This window comes from Pipistrellus kuhlii, unplaced genomic scaffold (assembly GCF_014108245.1).
Source record: "Pipistrellus kuhlii isolate mPipKuh1 unplaced genomic scaffold, mPipKuh1.p scaffold_m20_p_4, whole genome shotgun sequence".
Classification (NCBI taxonomy): Eukaryota; Metazoa; Chordata; class Mammalia; order Chiroptera; family Vespertilionidae; genus Pipistrellus; species Pipistrellus kuhlii.
The window spans coordinates 22070473-22090153 of NW_023425540.1; the positions used below are offsets into that span (position 1 = coordinate 22070473).

The window sequence follows — 19681 nt, forward strand, 5'->3', positions numbered from 1 at the left end:
CAATATTTTCCATGAAAATGCTCTCTAGGGAGGCCAAAATCAGAAGCAGACCCCAGGACACATGCGGCGTGCTTCCTTTCTCCCCAGGGAGCTACCTAATCAATTATCTGCATTACAGACTTTGTCCTGATAGGAAGGACTCAATCCTTGGGTTCCAGAGGGCATTTTCTGAAACAGGGAGATAAATGGAAAACAAACCTCGATTCTGGAGCAAACCAGAGAAAGAAGAAAGAGAGGTGGGGAGAGGGTGAAGAGAAGACACCATAAACCAAAGTACATAAAATTTAATGAATTAACCTTACAAAAGACAATGGCATCAAAACATCAGACACATTTGGTACAAAACTGGTCCTAGGTGGTGAGAACTAATTCTGGTGATGGATGACTACGTGCTGCTGGCACGACACAACAGAGCAAGGTGATGGAGCCAAGGATCCACATGGGACCCACCAAGAGCCCCTGGCAATGAGACACATGGATGAACACAGTCAAATTCCATGTGGGGCGACAGACTCAACTCAGTCACAAATACTTTGTATTGTAATATCAGACTAGCGGATGCGGTTGGCGAGCTACCATATTTTCCAGAAAAGAACATGCACCAAAAGATAATATACACTCCCTAGTTTTATTGCCTTAAGAATTTTTGTTTGCTTCATCGCCTTCATCCATGTTAGTTCTTTGAATGCATTTCTCTATCACACACTCCTTTTCCTCTTCCTTCGGGAGTAAGCACAGTGCGAGTGGCAGAACCATCTGGTGTGCCCCCAGGTCACAGGATCAAGTCTGCAGAGGCTCCAGAGGACAGAACAGAGCACGCCATCAAACACAAGGGACAAACGCTGCAGTCAGAAAGTGCATCGTACCTTCCTAAAAACACAGTCTTCTGGCCAAAGCGAAGATGCTCTTCAGGAAATCAGGTTGTTCTGGGAAAGGAACTTTGACATTTCCGAGTTCACAAAGTACGTCTTCAGGTCCCCCTTCCCCTTCACGTTGATGATGCCTCGACAATTGCACGTGTACCCCAGGCTCTGCAGGATGACGCTCGTCTCCTCCGTGACCTACAAGCATGTCGACAAGTGAAAAGGTGTTTAGCCAGGATATCAACACAACCCTTTTGAAAGGCCATTTGCCTACAAGGATAAAGAGCCGAGACATGTTTGTGTTCTTTGCTCCATTAATTCCACTCCTGAGAGATAAGTACAAGAGAGACAAATCCATGAGAAAATAAATAAGGGTGAGATTTAATTCAATGGTGTGATAGTGAAAAACAGGAAACAGTGATCTTCAGGGTTAAGTATAAACCATGACACAACCATGATCAATATGGATAAGGGGATGGGATAATGCCAAACCATGTCACCCTCTCAAAAATGCTAAGCCTGGTACTTGCTATAATTTCCACCAGGTGAGGATTAACTAGGCACATATAAGACATCTGAAAAAAAGAAAAAAAGAAAAAAAAAGCAAATCAAAACATGCTGGACTGGTGGGAATTTTGATGACGTTTTTAAGTTGTCATGAATGTCACTTCAGGAAAAAAATAAATGTTAAAAGTAGATTTTAATAAAAATGGAGGAAAACACCATGAGAAGATGAACAGTCAACTCCTGCAAATGGCCATGAGTGTCTGGTTTAATGCACCTGAATAAAATGGCCTGAAAATAAAGACACTAGGAATTTGCAGTGGCCTTAAAATGGGCACGACCCTGAGTCAGGTGTGGTGTTTCCTCAGTTCCCTGAGTGACATGAAATGCTAAATGGAGTGAGCCCCTCCCTTGCAGCCTGTCATGTGACCTGTCATGTTCAAGCCCTGCTGGGTCAGAGGGCAGGGGCACCTGCTCAGTAGGACCGCTTCTCTCTCCCAGAGGAGATGTCCTGCCCTGCACTGAGCTGGGCACTGTCTCAGCTCAGGCCTGCCTGGGCTCCCTTGGGGGACCCATATCTGGGGAAGGAGACCCAGTCCTCTTGGGTTTGGCTGCTTGAGTGTCCTAAGAGCCTCCTGCAAGAGACATTTTCTCAAGCAGAGAATTGGTGACATGCATAGGCTTGACCAAGAAGGAGATTTCAGCTTCTGAGGTGAGGGAAGACCCTCTGTGGGGTACGTGGTTCCCTAATCAGGCCCCTCACAAGGAACCTAGGCTTTGAGCAGAGAGGGAGGGAGCTGTTTGCTCAGGAAGCCTGTGTAACGCTGCTGCAGCTTTGGAACCATGTATAAAAGCAGAGGAGGAGGGGTTTCCTCCCATTTCATCAGGGGAAATGGACATGACACCTGTGCCCCCACCACCTCGCATGTGGGTGACACATCCATGTGAAGGGTAGGCTTGTGGGCAATACAGCGATGCTATCTCACCATGGTGTTCGTAGCATGGGCACTGTAGGGATGGTGCAGTGGTGGGGACAGCGGTGGCAGCACCAAGCCAGGTTCTTTGGGCTTGGTGGCTGGAGAGACCTCAGGAGCAGGCACTGTCTTGGGGCAGAGGCAGAAGTACATCAAAATCACAGGAAACCCAGGACAGCATCAGGTCTCCCAGAAGTAAGGCTGAAGTGTTCCCTGAAAGATCCCCAGGGCACGCTGTGGGAAGGAGCCAGCAGCGCTGTTCTGTCTACCTGCAATGAGACCCCGTGGCAGGCCAACATGTGGGTCCTCAAGACCCCACAGAAAGCAGGAAGAAAAGGGGGAAGCAGATGCTCATGCCTAGCAGGGCCCAAGTCCTCCAGGAGGACCGGTGTAGCTTGAGGATGAAGCCAGTGGCATAGAAGAGACTTTGGATTCCGGATAAGAACCAAAGAGCAAGTACACCGTCAAGAAACTCTGATGACAATTATGTTCTCATGCTCAGAGTTCTCAGGGGCCATTAGGCTGAGAGAATCCCATAGGCATTTGTCTTCAGAACAAACCCATGATCTGGAGCCCGGGAGCTTAATTTTGGAGTTGACATATTTACTGGTGCTAGGTAGCACCACCAGCATTCTCAAGCTATCCCGTGTAGCACCAGTCACACAATTATAGGGACCCCAGGAGGAGGGAGCCGTCCACCTGACTGACACCAGCTCTGATTCCTCCATGCCCTGGGAGCCTGGCTGGGTGCCAGCGGGCTCTATGCTGTTTGTGCTCCCAGTCTAGACAGCATGTGGGAGTTCATGCCCTTTAATAAAAAACCTGTATCTGAGGCCCACGAGAAACATTTAATCATTTCTGCATCAATTTTTATGTTTCCTGGCATCTCATTACATTTTTTTTCTTTGCACTTAAGTGGAAATAAGAGGCTACTGGAGCTAGAGCGAGCCACACCCTCAGCAGAAGGACATCTACCCAGATGGAAACGTGCCACCTGCTGGGGAAATGAACACACAAGGGCCTGCGAGAGGGGAGAGGGGGGCTCACACTCTTCACAGCCAGAGCCTGTCTTCCTCCCTCCCTGGGGCTCCTAGGAGACCTACCAGGTGGCCGCTCTGCACTAAATCACATGCAGCTTTATGAGGCCCGATATCGTCTCAGAGAAACACACAGGCACAAACTCATTTAAACACTGACCTGCAGGGGATTTACAACCTCCAGGAGGGAGCAGTCTCTCCGACCAGCTTTTCTTAAATGGCTTTAGATACGTATCCCAAGTGCCTGAAGGCCACTTGGAGAGTTGTGAAGGTTATTAAATCTACCATCCACCTTCGGAAGGTTCCAGGTAGGGACATAGGTCAGTCTACAGGTGGGAGAGTGTATCCTGGGTAGGAAATTGCCTCTTTCCTCAAAGGAAGACCCTTGGCGGTCTAGGACGCTGGCATCTCCCTGGACACTGGAAGTGGCTACTGATGAACATGCTGAAACCTTATACTCTCTGGTTCCCTCTGGGCACTGTTAGATTAGACTGCCAAGGTGGCAGACCATTCCTGTCAAGTGTGAGCCACTCCTACCCACTGTCGGACCAGCCCCATTTGGCCAATTTGTCTTGGAAGTCCGGATACTTCCTCTCTTCCCTCATCACTTTCTTCTCTCTCCCTTCTCTTTGTTGGATGTTGCTTACTTTTCAACACCTTTTGACTAAGAAGGTAGACACTTAAAAGTAATGTTTGTGCAATTCATATAAAAATTAAAGATACACCTTAGAAAAGACCACAGCAGTAAAACTGTCTTGGGTGAATGAGGTGGAGAAGCATGGTGGGCATGTGAGTGGACAGAGGGTTAGTGACAAGCCCATTCTTAGTGATTCTGGAGCTGGTGGACTTCCACCAAGATTTATTAAGTTTCTACATCTCTATCACAAGTTTAAGAAACAAGGTTTTTTTGTGGCCAAGTTGAGGTACAAAGCTGCCTAAAAACCATAAACCTCTCATTTGTGTCCAGTGGTTTTCACATAGCTTTGCTATCGGGCAGGGCAGCGATTTATCTAGCTCAGGCGTCTTCAAACTTTTTAAAGTGGGGGCCAGATCACGGTCCCTCAGAGAGCTGGAGGGCCGGACTATATGAACTACTAATTCCTACTGTAACACCTCGGCTGCGCTCACTGCCCAAAAAACCTGGCGGGCCGGATCAGACTCCTCTGCGGGCCGCATGTGGCCCGCAGGCTGTAGTTTGAAGATGCCTGATAGCTGAATACAACAGAGTTGGGGTGAAATGTGGAACTGCTATTTGAAGGAGAGGCAAATAGAAAATTTAGCATGCACGCACGCACGTTTACACACACATTTACACACACACACACACACACACACACACACACACACACACAAAAAAAAAAACATCCTTCTCATTGGGAGAACTTAGTCCCCTGACTATTTTAGGTCAATGATTTTTCAACCTTTTTAATCTCATGGCACACATAAACTAATTCCTAAAATTCTGTGGCACAACAAAAAATATATTTTTTGCCAATCTGACAAAAAAAATAGGTATCATTTTGATTCTTGCACACAAGATGGCTACTGTTGTGTTGGCTGTTGTCACTTTTAAATTTGAAAATCTAAGGGGAAGGAGGTCAAGTATTGCATGTTTTAAAAATTCTTGTGGCACCCTAGTGTGCCTGCCATGGCACATCAGTTGAAAATCGCTATTCTAGGTGTCTGGCCTGGTGCCTAAACAGGTGCACACACTCACCACTGCTAGGTCTTCCCTTTCTCTCCCTTGAGTGGATTCCAGAGCTTTCCAGTCATTTCTAGATCTCTAAATCCCATTCTAGTCCAATTTAGCACCACCATATCATAGCACCTGTGATTCCGTCTCTCTACCCTGAGACCTCTTTCGTCTTCCCCTCATCAGCACCCAGGGAAAGAAAGACTGATTAAGTCTGGATTTGGTTACATACAGCCCTTCTCCCTTGCAAAACCCTTTCAGGATGCTGGTGAAGAGCAGGAAGAGGAGAAAAGGGCTCTAGTCCTGCCCGTCCCACTAGGGCTGTCCTACTGTGTTCTGGTTGTTGTGATCACTACGTTCAAAACAGCCATGATCTTTATGTCATCACAACTTTTTATTGTTGTCAACAGCGAATGCAGAAACAAATCAACATTTCCCCAATAAAAAGATTTAAGTAAGTGTCAAGCTTTTTCCAAAGATTCTCAAGGTTTTTCAAAAAAATTTTTTGCGGGGGGGTCAAGTTTGAAGTAAATTTATTCTTATATTATCCATGGTTCCCCAGAGGATAGACATGACCCATGGTTCCCCAGAGGATAGACATGACCCATGATGACTGTGTAGGCTGAGCTACCTGTATTTTGTCCAGGACTCCAGTGCTGTCCATTCTACTGGCCACGTTTACAGTGTTGCCCCAGATATCATACTGTGGCTTCTGAGCTCCAATCACACCAGCTATTACAGGTCCATGGTTCATACCTGTGATGCATCAGAACTGGGTTAAGATTCACATTATCACAACTGTCTTAAACACAAAAGTCTTACAGGACCATCTTGAATCATCATTGTTAAATAAACATTACCCCATATAACTCTAAGGCTGGAGGTTGAGAGGAGGGGAGAGAGCCTGGGTGGATTATTGCTAGCAACTGGGTGATCTCTACTTAACTGAAAGTGTATGGTCAATCTGTAATCCCCATTAAATGACTGATTCTGCAGCTTAACATTCAGAAAAGGGGATTATGAGTAAGCTTGGCTCTTATTTGTTTCAACACTTTTTGTGGCGGTTGGGTAATATTACCCTTCCGAATTTCTACTGTGACCTGCCACTAGATGGCACCCTGCACAGAGGTAGAGCAGGGAAGCTGACCCAGGGAGAAGCTGAGGGTTTGGGCAAAGGCAGACCCAAAGTCTAAGAGAAACCCAAAAGCGCTGGCATGTGGGGTGATTCTTTCATTAGTTAATCAATAATTAGTGTGAAGTAGGCACTCAATAAATACCTGCTGAAGGAGGTCCATTTCGTTGCTCACAGTAATTTGGAACACATTGACTGGGTCCACTGTGCTTTGATGTAGCACAGGGGACCAGCAAGCAATTGTGCCTGTTGCCCCTCCCAGTGACGGGCAATGTGATCTTGGTCCATAAATGTCTGACAACAGAGGGTTCATTCCGCAAGGTGACAGATTTTTTTTTAAAGGCAGGTAGTGTGAAAGTTTGAGGAGCCCCTTTTCCAAGTTGCCGAACAATAAAGAATCTCCAGGATGCAAGAGATACCTGAAGTTTGATGTGGTCAGCAGCATGATCGGTGGCCCTTCTCCCTCTGTATATGGCAGAGCCTGGGTAAAGTCCACTGGGCATGGAGGCGAGAAAGTATAAAGAGAAGTGTGCCCAGATTCTAACAATTAATAGGACACACAGAACGGAGGGTTCCAGTTGCTCAAAAAATGTGAAGTATTTCTGGGTTGAAAAGAATATATGCAGAGCAGAGGAAGAAATAGCTCTAAATATCAGGATTTTTTAAAATAGTTTGTACAAGAGAAGTGAAAGGCCATTCAGATGGAATGTGCTAAAAGATCTACTCTTATGTGGACTTGCTTTCAGGAGGAATAAAATACGTTGCCAAGAAAAACATACAATGGTCAAAGAAGTTCTTACAAACCCTGGATGACTGGAAGTAGCGGCAACCTCACAGGCTGCTGTGCCACCCTCAGGGCTGAACACACTTAAAAAAAATAAACACTCGTAAAAGGCAAATAATCATGAGACATGCTAAAGAATCAGCTTCAAGTAAGGAATGAACTTATTAGAATTTTTTATTTGATTTGAAAGAAAGTTGGATTTTTCTCTTAAATTTGAACATCCAACAGGAAAAGCTATAGCTACTTCAGGACCTAGGACACATGTTTGGCGTTCTTGTAGGTGGGTGGCTATTTATTCAACAATTCTAAGATGCACTTAAAAAATTAAAATGAAAATTAAAAAGATGTTTTTACAACTCTGAGGTCTAGAGGCATTTTCTCGCTGATGATGGGTCCTAGTTTTATAGATAGAGGCCTACGAAATAATGGACCAAGAGGAGCTCATGTAATCCACCTTATGGTCCAGTTGTTAAACCTGGGTCCAACCTAAGGTGATGTTTTTTGTTGTTGTCTAATAATTTATTCCAAAGTGCTTGAGGGGGCTCTTAGCTTCCCTGAGTCCTCCCAGCTGCAATCCAGGCCTGCTGCTCTAAAAGCACATTTGTCCCGGTCCTACTTCAACACAGGGATTATCAACATTTCCTGGGAACTTGTCCTTACGTCATGGCTCCACCACAGCTGAAACCCAGTCCCTGCTCAACGTACCCACTCGCAGCTTGAAGTCATTGAAGGAGTGCTTGTTGATGGCTTCCAGCTTGGACACCAGAGCCAAGGCGAAGTCCACCATGGTGCCGATGTGCAGGTACTGCCTGTCAGGCTCCTGAGGGAAAGGAGACACGTGCAGGTGGGTTACTTCCCAAGCTGGGGAGTATTCCCTCCAGTCACACACCAGGGCTCCACTTAGAAAGGGACACACACAAATCACGGCCCCGCAATGCTCTGTAGACACTGGTGAGAATTAAATATCACCCGTAGGAAGCACTGTGTGCAAATTCAGTTTTGGGGCCACAAGGAAATGTGAAACACTCTTAAGACACCGTGGAGGGCCCACACTGTTTTAATTCTGGGCAGGGGCTGGCTTCTGGTTCTCCATTTGATCCTCACACCCACTCATCCCCCTTCTCTGCTTGGCTCTGACACGAGGATGCTGTCCTGTAGGAACTGCCACTTCTTTATCCCCTAGTTTTCTGATGGACTGACCCAGGTGGAGGTCCAGGGGGAGAACAGAGGGTGAGCAAAGGGAGGTAAAGGATTCACTCCTCCTCTTCCTCACTCCACACTTGCTACAGTTCTCCCTGAGTCTGCAAACACCACTCCCTCCTCTGTCCTTTCGGGGAATGGGTGTTACGGACTGAAATGTGTCCCCCCACAAAACTCACGTGTTGAAGTCATGAAACTCTCTACCTCAGAATGTGTCGGTATTTATAGACAGGGTCTTCAGAGGTAATTATGGTCAAATTAGGTCATTAGTATGCTGACCCAGTAGGACAGGTATTCTTATAAAAAGAGGAGATCAGGCCACAACTAAACACAGAGAAAAGGCCACGTGAAGACATAGGGAGAAGACAGCTATCTACAAATCAAGGAGAAACCAGTCCTGTTCCGGCTTCTGGCACTGCTGACATTCCGGAGCAATAGTTCTCTGTTCTGGGGATAGTCCTTATAGGATGTTGAGCAGCACCCCTAGCCCCCATCCTTCCTGTTGTGACAACCAAAAGGGTCTCTAGACATCGCCAAGTGTCCCCTGGCGGGCAACATTGCTCCCAGTTGAGACCACTGCACGGAATAAAGTAAATATGAGTGTTCTTGTTTAGAAAGATTTCTTCCTTTCCTTTGGTGAATTACATATATCTACAAAAAGTCAAAGAAATCCTACTGTTGCCATAAAACCACAGCTTAAAACCGTGGAAGAAAAAACAAACAATTTAAAACACTGGAGCTACAAAGCAGACTGCCAGCTAACTTTGATGGAAACAGTCATTTCTTAAGAACAGTTTTCCATCAGGGCTTACTAATATTTCTTTTCTCAGGACTTAGAAGAAGACAGTTTGGAAGTTTATGCAGGCACTTGGAAAACATCTTGATCCTTAATGAAGGACAAACTGTTAAACCAACAGGCAGAACCCTGTGCGGTAAAAATCACCACTATCCTAGCAAGGATGACCGATTTGCTTTTTTCCCAACCAAGGGCCAGCAAAACAGCCCCACTCATCAATAAATTATCTCCCGGCCTGTTTTCCTGCAGTGGGCCTTACCCTGGAGGTTTGACATGACCTACGTAGTAAATGAAGAGACTGTGCTCTGGGAGTGGGGTTTAAATCCAACATCAATAACTCATTTGGGTTTAGTAAATCCTGGACAAAATTATGCTCAGTCTCTGGAAGAGCTCAGTTCATTTCAAGATGTCGGTATACCTGGGCTTTTGATAAAGCTTTGATGGCAGTGAGAAGCAGCCCTTCCTCCCATGATCTAAACAATGTGTTAGCTCTCTTGGAATACTGTAATGCCTTCAAGGCACACGGTGCACACGGTGAGACAACACGTTTGCTTTTGTGGAACACATTTTGTGAGCTGTGAGTTTTGGAAGCTGCTCCAAGCAAGGACAACTGCTTAAAGTAAATTGGCATTTGTCTGACTCTGAAGATTGAGAATTGCTTTCTAAGGAGCACCATGTTCTGTGCCTGGGGCTCCTGGGTGATCTGACCAGACCTCTCTGAACTCCAAAGGACATCAGCCCTCTCCCAGGTGAGCTGATGACCACAGCACAGAGATCAGCCCGCCCAGTGGCTCTGAACACTGGAGATTCAGGCACCTGTCAGAGAACAGGACTCACACCTTCCCAGCATCTGTCAAAACTCAGAGGCGCTGCATAACATTTGTGCAATGCAGCCCATTGTTAATCCATCATGGATCCCTCTAGAATCACTCAACTTAGATTAAATCGGATTTTCACTGTTCTCCACCTGATCTCACTCTACAGAGAACATGCTTTATTAAAATACACATTAAGGATGCACTGGCAAGCATCTCTATCCCCAACATTTTAAAACATTTTTCATGAGGGAGGTTCTGAGCACATGGCTCACCACCAACCCATTGTCATGGTTACAAGGACCTCTGTTCACACTTGGGACAGGGTCCAGTGGAGCTTCCAACTCTAGCCTGACTTGGCCTGGTTTTCAGTATACTAATGGTTTCATCTATCAATTTTCAGGAGAAGCTGGAAATAATATTTTTAAATGAAAAAGTCCTTTTTCTAAAAAAAAAAAAAAAAAAAGAAAAAGAAAAAAGAAGAAAAAGTCTTCAAGTCAAGGAAAACACCTGCAAGCACAAGTGTGCTATCATTGCCTGAAGTGAAGTCTAAAGTTCATAGCAAGGGTCAAGCAGAGGCTGCAGTGTGGGGATTGGAAGAGAGTGAGATCCAGACAGTAAAACAAAGGGCAGACCAGCGGCAGGGTCCCCACTGCTTCCCACCGCTGACTTTATCACAGAACATCTACTGAGCAAGTGTTCATTTGTGGAATTATGAGAGTGGGCTTAGAATGCAGGCCCATTCTCAAGTTAATATTCCACTTCTTGACCAGTGAAAACAGCAGCCCCTTGTTATACATTATGCAACCAACTTTTAGTCATGCTGTGTTTAAGCTTAGAACTAGAACACATTTTCCCCCCTTCATTTGAGAAACATAAACTAAGGCAGCAAAACAAAGGCAAACAAAGGTGGGGAGAAACTGGTTGAAACCTCAACCACAGGAGAAAATGCAGAGGTGTCACAAATAAAGAGTAATTTCAAAAGGCTTTTGTCCAGATAACTTTGCCTCTTTGAGGATTTAAGGAAAACACATTAATCCTCTAGAAACCAATTTGTTTTGCAAATTAAATGTCATTTGTTGCCAAATGAAATATTTGGCTAAACAACAAACAGAAAGTTGTTTCATTTATAAAAATCAAGTCGAATGTTTTGTTTATAATTAGAGAAACAGTGGATGTGTTACAAAATGCAAAAGTGACTTTGATTCCTTATAAAAATAAGTAATATCCATATTAATATTTATCAAGCATATTATTTCTCCCTTTTAGGAGACGTTTGCTGAACTTCAAATTACTTGTAGGATGACCTTACAAGATTCTACTTAAACACTCTAAACAAAAGTAACTCATATTGAGTAACATCTCCCTGCATGGACATGATGACACATCACATTTCATTTATGTCCAAAGCCCCTTATATTATATATGGTCTCTTGGAGGAGACAATGGTATCAACATGAGAAACAGTGCACAAACCACAACTGTATTATTGTTGCTATTAGCATTTACCTTACCACTCTGTTCATGAGTCTACTGAGTGTTTTGCATGTTCATGTAGTCTTTCTAAGCCTTTTAAAGTGGGTATGATCCTCATTTTACATATAAGGACACCAAAGTGCAGAAAGCTTAGCTTCTATAGTAATAATGAGCAGTCTCACTTGAAAGTTAGACTATTTCCACTTGTTCACCTGGAAAAACGCTAATGTACATTTCACACGCTATTCTCTGCCCATGAATGAGAAGAGGAAAAAGAGGTGTTCCTGGAAAAGGGAGCTGTTTTAACACTGCTGCTCTTCTGTCCCTCTCTCACTCCACCCATGGGAGGTGGGTCTGGGAGAGGAAGCTCAGCGTTTTGGAGGACCCCACCTACTTTCAGCAAGCTGTGCTCTGGTAAGGTCTTATTGTCTGTGTTGCACCCACCACGTCTGTCCCACAGCAAACCTGTGCTGGTGCCTGTCAGGGAGCCCACTGTCCTATGGGGAAAGGGGGTCTGGTTTAGGAACCCAAAAGCTACATACATATATCTATATACACATATACACACACAGAAACAAAACACAACAAAATTGAAAAACCCCTAAAAAATTCTATATGACTAAAGATACTCAATTTTGTCCAATCAGCTTTTAAATCAAATTTCTAATGGCCAGCTTGGTTTTTGACCACATGTTTTTAACCAAAAGATCAGCAATCATCCTGTGATGTGTCACCTTTAAGTAAACAGCTCTAATCCTGGTTTTGTATATTTATCTGGTATCAAGCAACTACTGGACTGGTTAGTAGATTTTTCTCTCCCTGTCCACCAGAAAAAGTTCAGTGGACAGATCCTCAGAAGTCTCTAGAATTCTCATCTTTTCTCATAAGACCTTAATTATTGATATTTATGTGTCCACACAGAACAGTTTATGGTTATTGCATGACCGTTATGGCTCCATGGATGACCTATGGGTGGAGCCGAGGCTCACATATGCCCTTATATGGCTGACATGTCTGTACCTGGGCATGCTCCTGGCTGGGCACAGCGCTCAGACCTGTTGCTGCCATATATGTGCTGCCGATGGTCTTGATCTTCTCAACTCCACTGAATTTTGGCTTGGACAGCAGCTGTGAGGCAATGACAACCATTTAAGTTATTCAGTCAAGTGCTGACCCAAGGGCTAGTGCTTTCAAGAGACACCCTCAAATTCTAGTTCACAGTAATAGTAATAGGAGATGTTTCAACCACTGCTTATTCATCCTTCAATGGTGGGTCTTGCCGGGAAATAACATTTCATGAATTTCACAAAGAGCTTGTCCTTGGAAGGAAATGTATAATGATTTACTTCTAATTAATATGAGATACATTTCAATATTTGCCAGTGAAGGAACCAATATTAATTATGACACATGTGATAGTGGCTTTAAATAAGGGAACAAGTGAAAGAAATTCTGGAGGGACATTTATCTCCTTAGGAGGATAGTGGGATCAACCAAAGTCTGAGACATCTTCCTGACCCTTCTTTGGTACTTCTGCTTTCAAAGAAGTTTCCTTCAAGATTACATCTCAGGGGTTTTAAGATAAGTGAGCCAATCCTCATACCATTTATCTAAAAGACAGTCCAATCTAAAAAACCACTGTCACTCATCCCCTGGTACTGGGGAACATTTATTTTGCTGAGGTGAACTGAAGGAAATATGCCACCAGTTTTCACTAAGAACCTGGCAATATAGTGGAAATCTCTAGTTATCATTACTTTATCATGAGTCTTGAGTCAACCTCACAGTGATGGTGATGGCAGTAGAGAAATGTATATGTCCCACAAGACATTTAGAAAGTTGGCCTGAAGTCATCACTGTATTTCAAAGTTTCATGAATCATGATAAACATGTTCATGAATGTCAATTTTCCTATATTCTTCATAATATTTATCAGAATAATGTAGCAGCAACATTCTTAAAACCAGAGGTGTGTTTGTTCTTACCAGAAAACAAAACACATTATTCTTTATGTAGGAAGAATATTGAAAATTGAAAAATGACATCTATTTCAAATTCTAAAACATATACTTTGTCCCTCCTAAAATATATTATCCCAGGTACATATTGCTTTTTCAATAACAAAACATGTCATCTATGCACAGTTCTAGTTGATATCTGACAAAGACCTTTGAATATGCACAGACAGGCCAATAATTTGTGATAAGCATATTAATTATACTTTTATATGAAACTGATGGGCAAATATTTTCTTTGGAGTCCAGCCTTTTGAGAAAATTCATGAGCACACTGGATAGGTATTTTATTGAACAGATTTGTAGTTGTTCCTAGCAATCATACCTTCTCATAGATAAAATACTTTTGTCACTCCAAATTTTTTCAGGGACCTAAAGAGACCAATAGGCTTTAACTCCAGCCATGAGGAATTACACCAAAGTAAAAGTTTTAAGATATACCATGATGAGCAACTTCAGATGTACTGTGCTGGCCTTGGGATTGCCCAAGGGTGGGACTAGGGCTACCCTTGTCCTTCAGGGGTCACCCTCAAGTACCTACATCATCAAAGTCAGCAATAATCTCATTCAGTAGCCGTAGGCATTCCAAGCCCTCTTTGTTGACATCTGATTCTGTGTAGAATTCTTTAAAATCCGGAATGGAAGCAAACATAACGCAGACGCATTCGTAGGACTGGTGGTATAACTCCTGCCGGAGAAAAGGAAGAGCTCAGCACCAGAAAACCTTTCAAACACATGCTTTAATGCAAGTGTTTCTTTACACTAGTGTTGGTAAAAAAAAGTCATCCAGTGCCCCACACCACTTGTCCCACCCAATGCCAGGCCCATTCCAGATACTGGTCACTGATCACAGGTGAAGGGTTCTAATGAGCTGGATGTAGGCTCAGAATCCTCAATCTGCTGACACCACCAGCTGATATGAAGAATCCTTCTAGTTAAGGCTCTCTGCCATCTCTACCTTAGGTGTCTCTCTTACAAGAATGTTCTGTGGTCATCATACCTGCTGTGGAACCCTGGGCTGGCTCACATGCCCAGCACACTTCCAGTAGGATGACAGTGACAGTGTCCAGTATCTCACCCCACCATCTGGCACTTCAGAAAAATAGTGTTCCAGCCTTTTCTCTCAAGGTTGCTTTGTACTCTAGCACCACCATAATTGAGCTTATTTATTAAGGAGTTTATCCATCTATATAGGTTCCCTGATCCCTCATCTATTCCCAACCTCATTAAAAATTTCCTAAGAACAGGACTGCACCTCACACATCATTGAGACTCCACTGTTCTCAACCCAGGCCTTTGCACATAGTGAGTGCTCAAATACATGTTTCTTTTTTTTTTTTTTTTTAAATATATTTTATTGATATTTCACAGAGACTAGGAAGGGAGAGAGATAGAGAGCCAGAAACGTCTATGAGAGAGAAACATCGACCAGCTGCCTCTTGCACACCCCGTACCGGGGATGTGCCCGCAACCAATGTACATGCCCCTGACCGGAATCGAACCCAGGACCCTTCAGTCCGCAGACCGACGCTCTACCACTGAGCCAAACCGGCTTCGGCTCAAATACATGTTTTTTAAATTAATAAAGTCACACTGGAGTTATATCTGCTGACTCTTGTCATGCAGAAATATTTTTAAAATTCACATTTTATTTCATATAACATTTCAACACTGAATTTCAACCTTTCTAATGTGAGTTAAATATCCACACCTTTGCCGAAACTGGGTTTGCTTAGTGGATAGAGCGTCGGCCTGCGGACTGAAAGGTCCCAGATTCGATTCCGGTCAAGGACATGTATGTTGGTAGTGGACACATCCTCAGTAGGGGGTGTGCAAGAGGCAGCTGATCAATGATTCTCTCTCATCGATGTTTCTAACTCTCTATCCCTCTCTCTGTAAAAATCAATAAAAAAATATAAAAAAATATCCATACCTTTATATTTTCTGTAAAATTTCCACTTATATCCATTTAAATTAATGGACTCAAGACTTTGATCTGGTCCTGTATGGATAACTTCCCAATTTTATCTCATATCTTTGAAATTCTAAAACCCTTAAAAGGCTCCCAGGAAAGCTGTGAGAAGTGAAAGAGTGGACGTGTGGGATGTGTGGTTCGGTTCTGCCTCTGGATTTGGGTGTCTAGTACATGCCAGTACTCAAGGCCTCCTCTGGAGCCAGGGAGAGGGTGCTGGCCACTTCTGTGACGTACACATTTGGAACCCTAGTGCCTCATATTGTATCCTTAGAACATTATGTGATTGTGGGGAAAATGAGGAATAATGAATCAATTCTGTGCTAAGAAGTTCACAGGTGATTCTAGCTCACTCTTCTCGACGGACATCTATGCATCTAATCAATATCTTCTCGAATGTTGGACTCGAACACTTAGGTGTTTGTAGTACCACAGGCATCTAGGTGATTGCCTGGAGCTTCCAGCCCTCACCTGGCCCACCATTGAGTCCTGGCCATCAGTCCCACCTCAGCTCACCTCGTTCTTCAGGCTCCTGGCTAGGAAGTGCTCGGCCACGTGCGCAGGAAGCACGTTCTCCAGGAGCACGCGGTTCAGGTTCTCCATAGTTTCTATCTCCTCCCGCTCTTTATTGAACTTGTTCTTCCATAAGAAGTCTAACCTACAGTAATATTCATTCTGTTACAAGAGGACACAGAGGTAAAGAAACAATAGGCATCTTGTCCTGCCAGAGAGTGGAGGTTTTAAAGAGAAAATAAAAAGAACGAAAAACAAAACCGAAAAAAGAACCCCCAAACAGAATTGCCACCTTCCCTGCAAAGCCCACTATTCCCCACCAGTGCCGCTCACTCAACCTCTAACACAGATGTGCAAAAAAGATGAGGGAAGAACCAGCCTCAGGAACAGAGAAAACAGTTATGTTGGAGGCTTGCAAGAAAAAAAAGACAGGAAAGCTCCTTGCTTAGTTTTGTTAATAAAAGATGGCTTGAATTATTTTTTTGAAAAGAGGCATAATAGAATGTAAATAACGACTAAATGAAAAATGGAAAACACATTAGTAGAGAGAGTGCTTTGTTGGATGATTTGCATTTGAGAAATAATGGTGTTCACTTGTGGCAACTTGCCTATAATACTTAAAAATCCGTTTTCCCCTAGCACAAATTATATAATTATCTATTCATTGAAAAATATACACTTTTTATTTGGTGTTTTGTTGTACTAGAGAGTGACATATTTAGACAAAAGTTCATTTGGTATCATTTAATTAAGATAGTGCCTGGTAATAAAAAACATGTGCAAATGCTTTATAATGTATTAAAACTTAATGTTGTTTTTTAAGTTATGAACATTGTAGAAAGGGAGAGTCTTGTTTACTGTCAAAGGATCTCACTGGTTTTGGCATCATTCTGTGTCAGCTGCGTGCCAGACTTGAGTGGATCCTCCCATGGCAGAGAGGGCTAGTAACAGAGGGTATATTTCAGCACAGAGAGTAATTTATAGACAAACAAATGCAAAAAAGAACTAGATGCAGAGGGTTTGTTTGTTTTGTGCTTTGGTTAATTATGCCAGTGATGTAAAACAACAAAAACAACAACAACAACACACACACACACACACACATACATACCCACCTCTAATGAACAAATAACAGTGAAAAATAAATCCACATCCCAAATCCAACAAAAAATGATCATTCATCTATTAGAACTGATTGAATTATGTTTGATCCACTAAAAAGTTACTCCTTCTCTGGCGTGCATTTATTTTTACCTCATATAGCTAGACATTTAAAAAAAAAAAGATTGCAAAGAATATTTTTAAGTTTCTTTATATTAACTTTTTACATTAATGCCAATTTCCCACATTCTATTTTATGGCATCATGCTGGGCACTTACTAGAAATGGCCTCTCACTTAGAGATTTAGATTATTCATTTGGGCCTTTTGGGGAATAATCCAGTGATGTGGCAGGTTTTGAATGAAATGACAAGGCAATCAATGGTGAGACAGAAATGGAACATGAGATGAGACCAAGGAGCCAGCAGGGCAGGCAGCAAGCCCAATTCATGCAGGTTTGAAAGGTTTCTGTAAACTGAACAAAGCGGCTGCTCAGGTTTTCCGAGTGATCGCTCCTGCATCAAAGGGGAGCATTTTGCAAGCTATTTAATAAAAGGAACCGGATTTGGGACCAGCTACATTGGGCTAAAAGTGACATTTTGCCAAATCTTCACATCTCCCCTCCCCAGTGCTTTCTGCTGCAGATTCCTTCTTTGATGTGCAGGTACCTTAGAAACTGAGGAGAGGCCCCCAAAGGAACACAAATGTTCCCATCCCAAACCACTTGTCATGGACTTAATGGTATGCCCCAAAAGACAGTTCTAAGTCCTAATCTCCAGTATCTGTGACTGTGACCTCCACTGGCAAAAAGGCAGCAGGAGAAACAGATGAAACAAAGAAAAAGAACAACACGGTATAATAACAAGGCTTACAGAAATGTGCGGTTGTCAGAAAGGCAAGCCAAAGAAAACAGAACCAAGCAGTGGCCAGGGACAGAGGCAGGGAAGGGCAGCAGGCCGACCGGGATCTCCGAGGCTCTGCAGCAGGACCACAGCTCAGCTCCAGGGAGAGTGCTGAGGGCTGCCCTGTGAGCTCCTGGGGCAGGCTGCCACTGGCACTGCTCCAGGAGAAGGAGACTCCGGTGTCCTCAGGATGCTGGGCTGGCAGTCACAGATCTGCTCTCTGCCCTGGCCATTAACAGCTTCCTATTGGTTCACAGTTCAGGGATGTGTACATTATGTAAATGATTTTGCATCTTAGTTGGTTATTTCCAAGTTAATCACTACTTGGTTTCACGTTATCCATTAAAGTACTCAAACTTTGGTTGAGGTTGAGCTGCCAGGCATGAGATGAATGAGATGAGTCTATTTTTTGGGCGAGCGTCCTTGTGCTCAGGGAGAGGAAGGATATTTCCATCAAAAATCTTGCACCCACAGCCTCTACTGGGAGGCCAGGAAGAGGTACAGGGCCCAAGGAAGAAAGCACAGTTTCATTTGCATCATAAAGCAAAACTTTGAACAAAAGACTATTTCTAGGGGTGATTACAAGTGACAGCACAGGTATTCATACCCACTTCAAAGAAAAGGAAGCATATTACACATTTGAAAAGCAAATGAAAACCCAGTCAAGGGTAGTTTTTTTCAAGCAGTGTCAGCTTTTTTAGGCTCAGGAAACCTATAAAATATATTTTGAGACTTAAAGGAAATGAATTGATTCACATCTTTGTAATTTTCAAAGTTTGCCACTAGTGGAAAGTAGCAACTGTTTTCCTTTTGTCTGTATCTATGCTCATGTATCCTGTGCCACCCAGTTTCTCCTGTGATAAGATGTTTACATGAAGGTAACTACAATGCACATCCTCAAAGTGATATTAACATGATACTTTAGAGAAATTGTGTAAAAAAACCAGACTTCTTACCTGTCTACCCAGAACAAGCAGTGTGATGAAGAATATAAAGAGAGACACTGAGCCCATGGTCTTCAGGTCTTTCCAAATGCCTGGTCTATTAAAAATAAACAGACAAAACAATACAAAACAACATACACACAGGACTTAGAATCTGTGAATCGGCCAACTTCAGAAACTCTAGTCAATGTCTGCATTCCAGACACACACACACACACACACACACACACACACACACACACATCACACCATCAAATATCTTTTCAAACCTAGATTACAACAAAACAAAACAATCCTATTTTAATAAAACATTGTTCCAAATTGATAAAGGTTTCTTATTTTATACCAAGCTCTAACAAATATAAGGGGAATGAATGTTAATCTTATTTGCTTTATAGTTCGGGGATCATTCTGGATAATTTCATATATAACTTTTTTAAATTTTCAAAATTTTCTTAGAATTTTATTTCTACAAGCTATCACTTTCTCAAAAGTACCCATTCTTATACCCTCTTTTATATGACTTTGTATCACAAAAGTGTAACGAAGATGGAAACCCTTCACCCACCCACTTTCCCTCAGGTCCAGACAGACATCAGTAAATTATCCCTGCCCAAGTTCTCACATCCTCACCACAACATTCCAGGCAGTGACCTTCCACACATCCAAGTTGGCATGTGTCTTGGTCAATTTTATGTGTCAACTTCAGTGGGCCACATGGTGCCCAGCTAGTTCGTCAAATACTACTCTGGGTGTTTCTGAGAGAATATTTTTTTTGGGTCAGATCAACACGGGAAGAATCTGAGCTCTTCAGCCAGTAGGTCAGCAGTTTCTCTCTGAGAATGAAGTAAGCTGAAAAGTGCCATTTTCCTGTCTCACTCATATTGATTTTAAGAAATGAAGCTCCATTTTGAGCCAGTGGCAGCTGTGTCTGACAGCACAGTTGAAGGGACTCAGGGGA

At 43.1% G+C, this 19681-nt stretch overlaps 1 protein-coding gene across 19 annotated transcripts in view; it reads right to left on the minus strand.

Moving 5' to 3' along the window:
* Nucleotides 1-269: 269 nt before the first annotated feature.
* Nucleotides 270-19681, minus strand: part of ADCY2 (adenylate cyclase 2) — a 262534-nt gene continuing 243122 nt past the window's right edge. For 9 of the 19 annotated variants that reach the window (XM_036409655.2, XM_036409657.2, XM_036409650.2 and 6 more), the window contains 7 exons: nucleotides 18733-18817; nucleotides 15778-15936; nucleotides 13831-13977; nucleotides 12295-12402; nucleotides 7693-7807; nucleotides 5703-5827; nucleotides 270-1061 (listed from right to left, as the gene is read on the minus strand). In XM_036409655.2, the coding sequence (XP_036265548.1) occupies nucleotides 909-1061; nucleotides 5703-5827; nucleotides 7693-7807; nucleotides 12295-12402; nucleotides 13831-13977; nucleotides 15778-15936; nucleotides 18733-18817 (892 nt within the window). In that variant the 3' untranslated portion in view covers nucleotides 270-908. Of the gene's footprint in view, nucleotides 1062-5702; nucleotides 5828-7689; nucleotides 7808-12263; nucleotides 12403-13830; nucleotides 13978-15777; nucleotides 15937-18732; nucleotides 18818-19681 lie in introns of those variants that run through there. The other 10 variants (XM_036409652.2, XM_036409653.2, XM_036409654.2 and 7 more) reach the window with 10 other exon arrangements.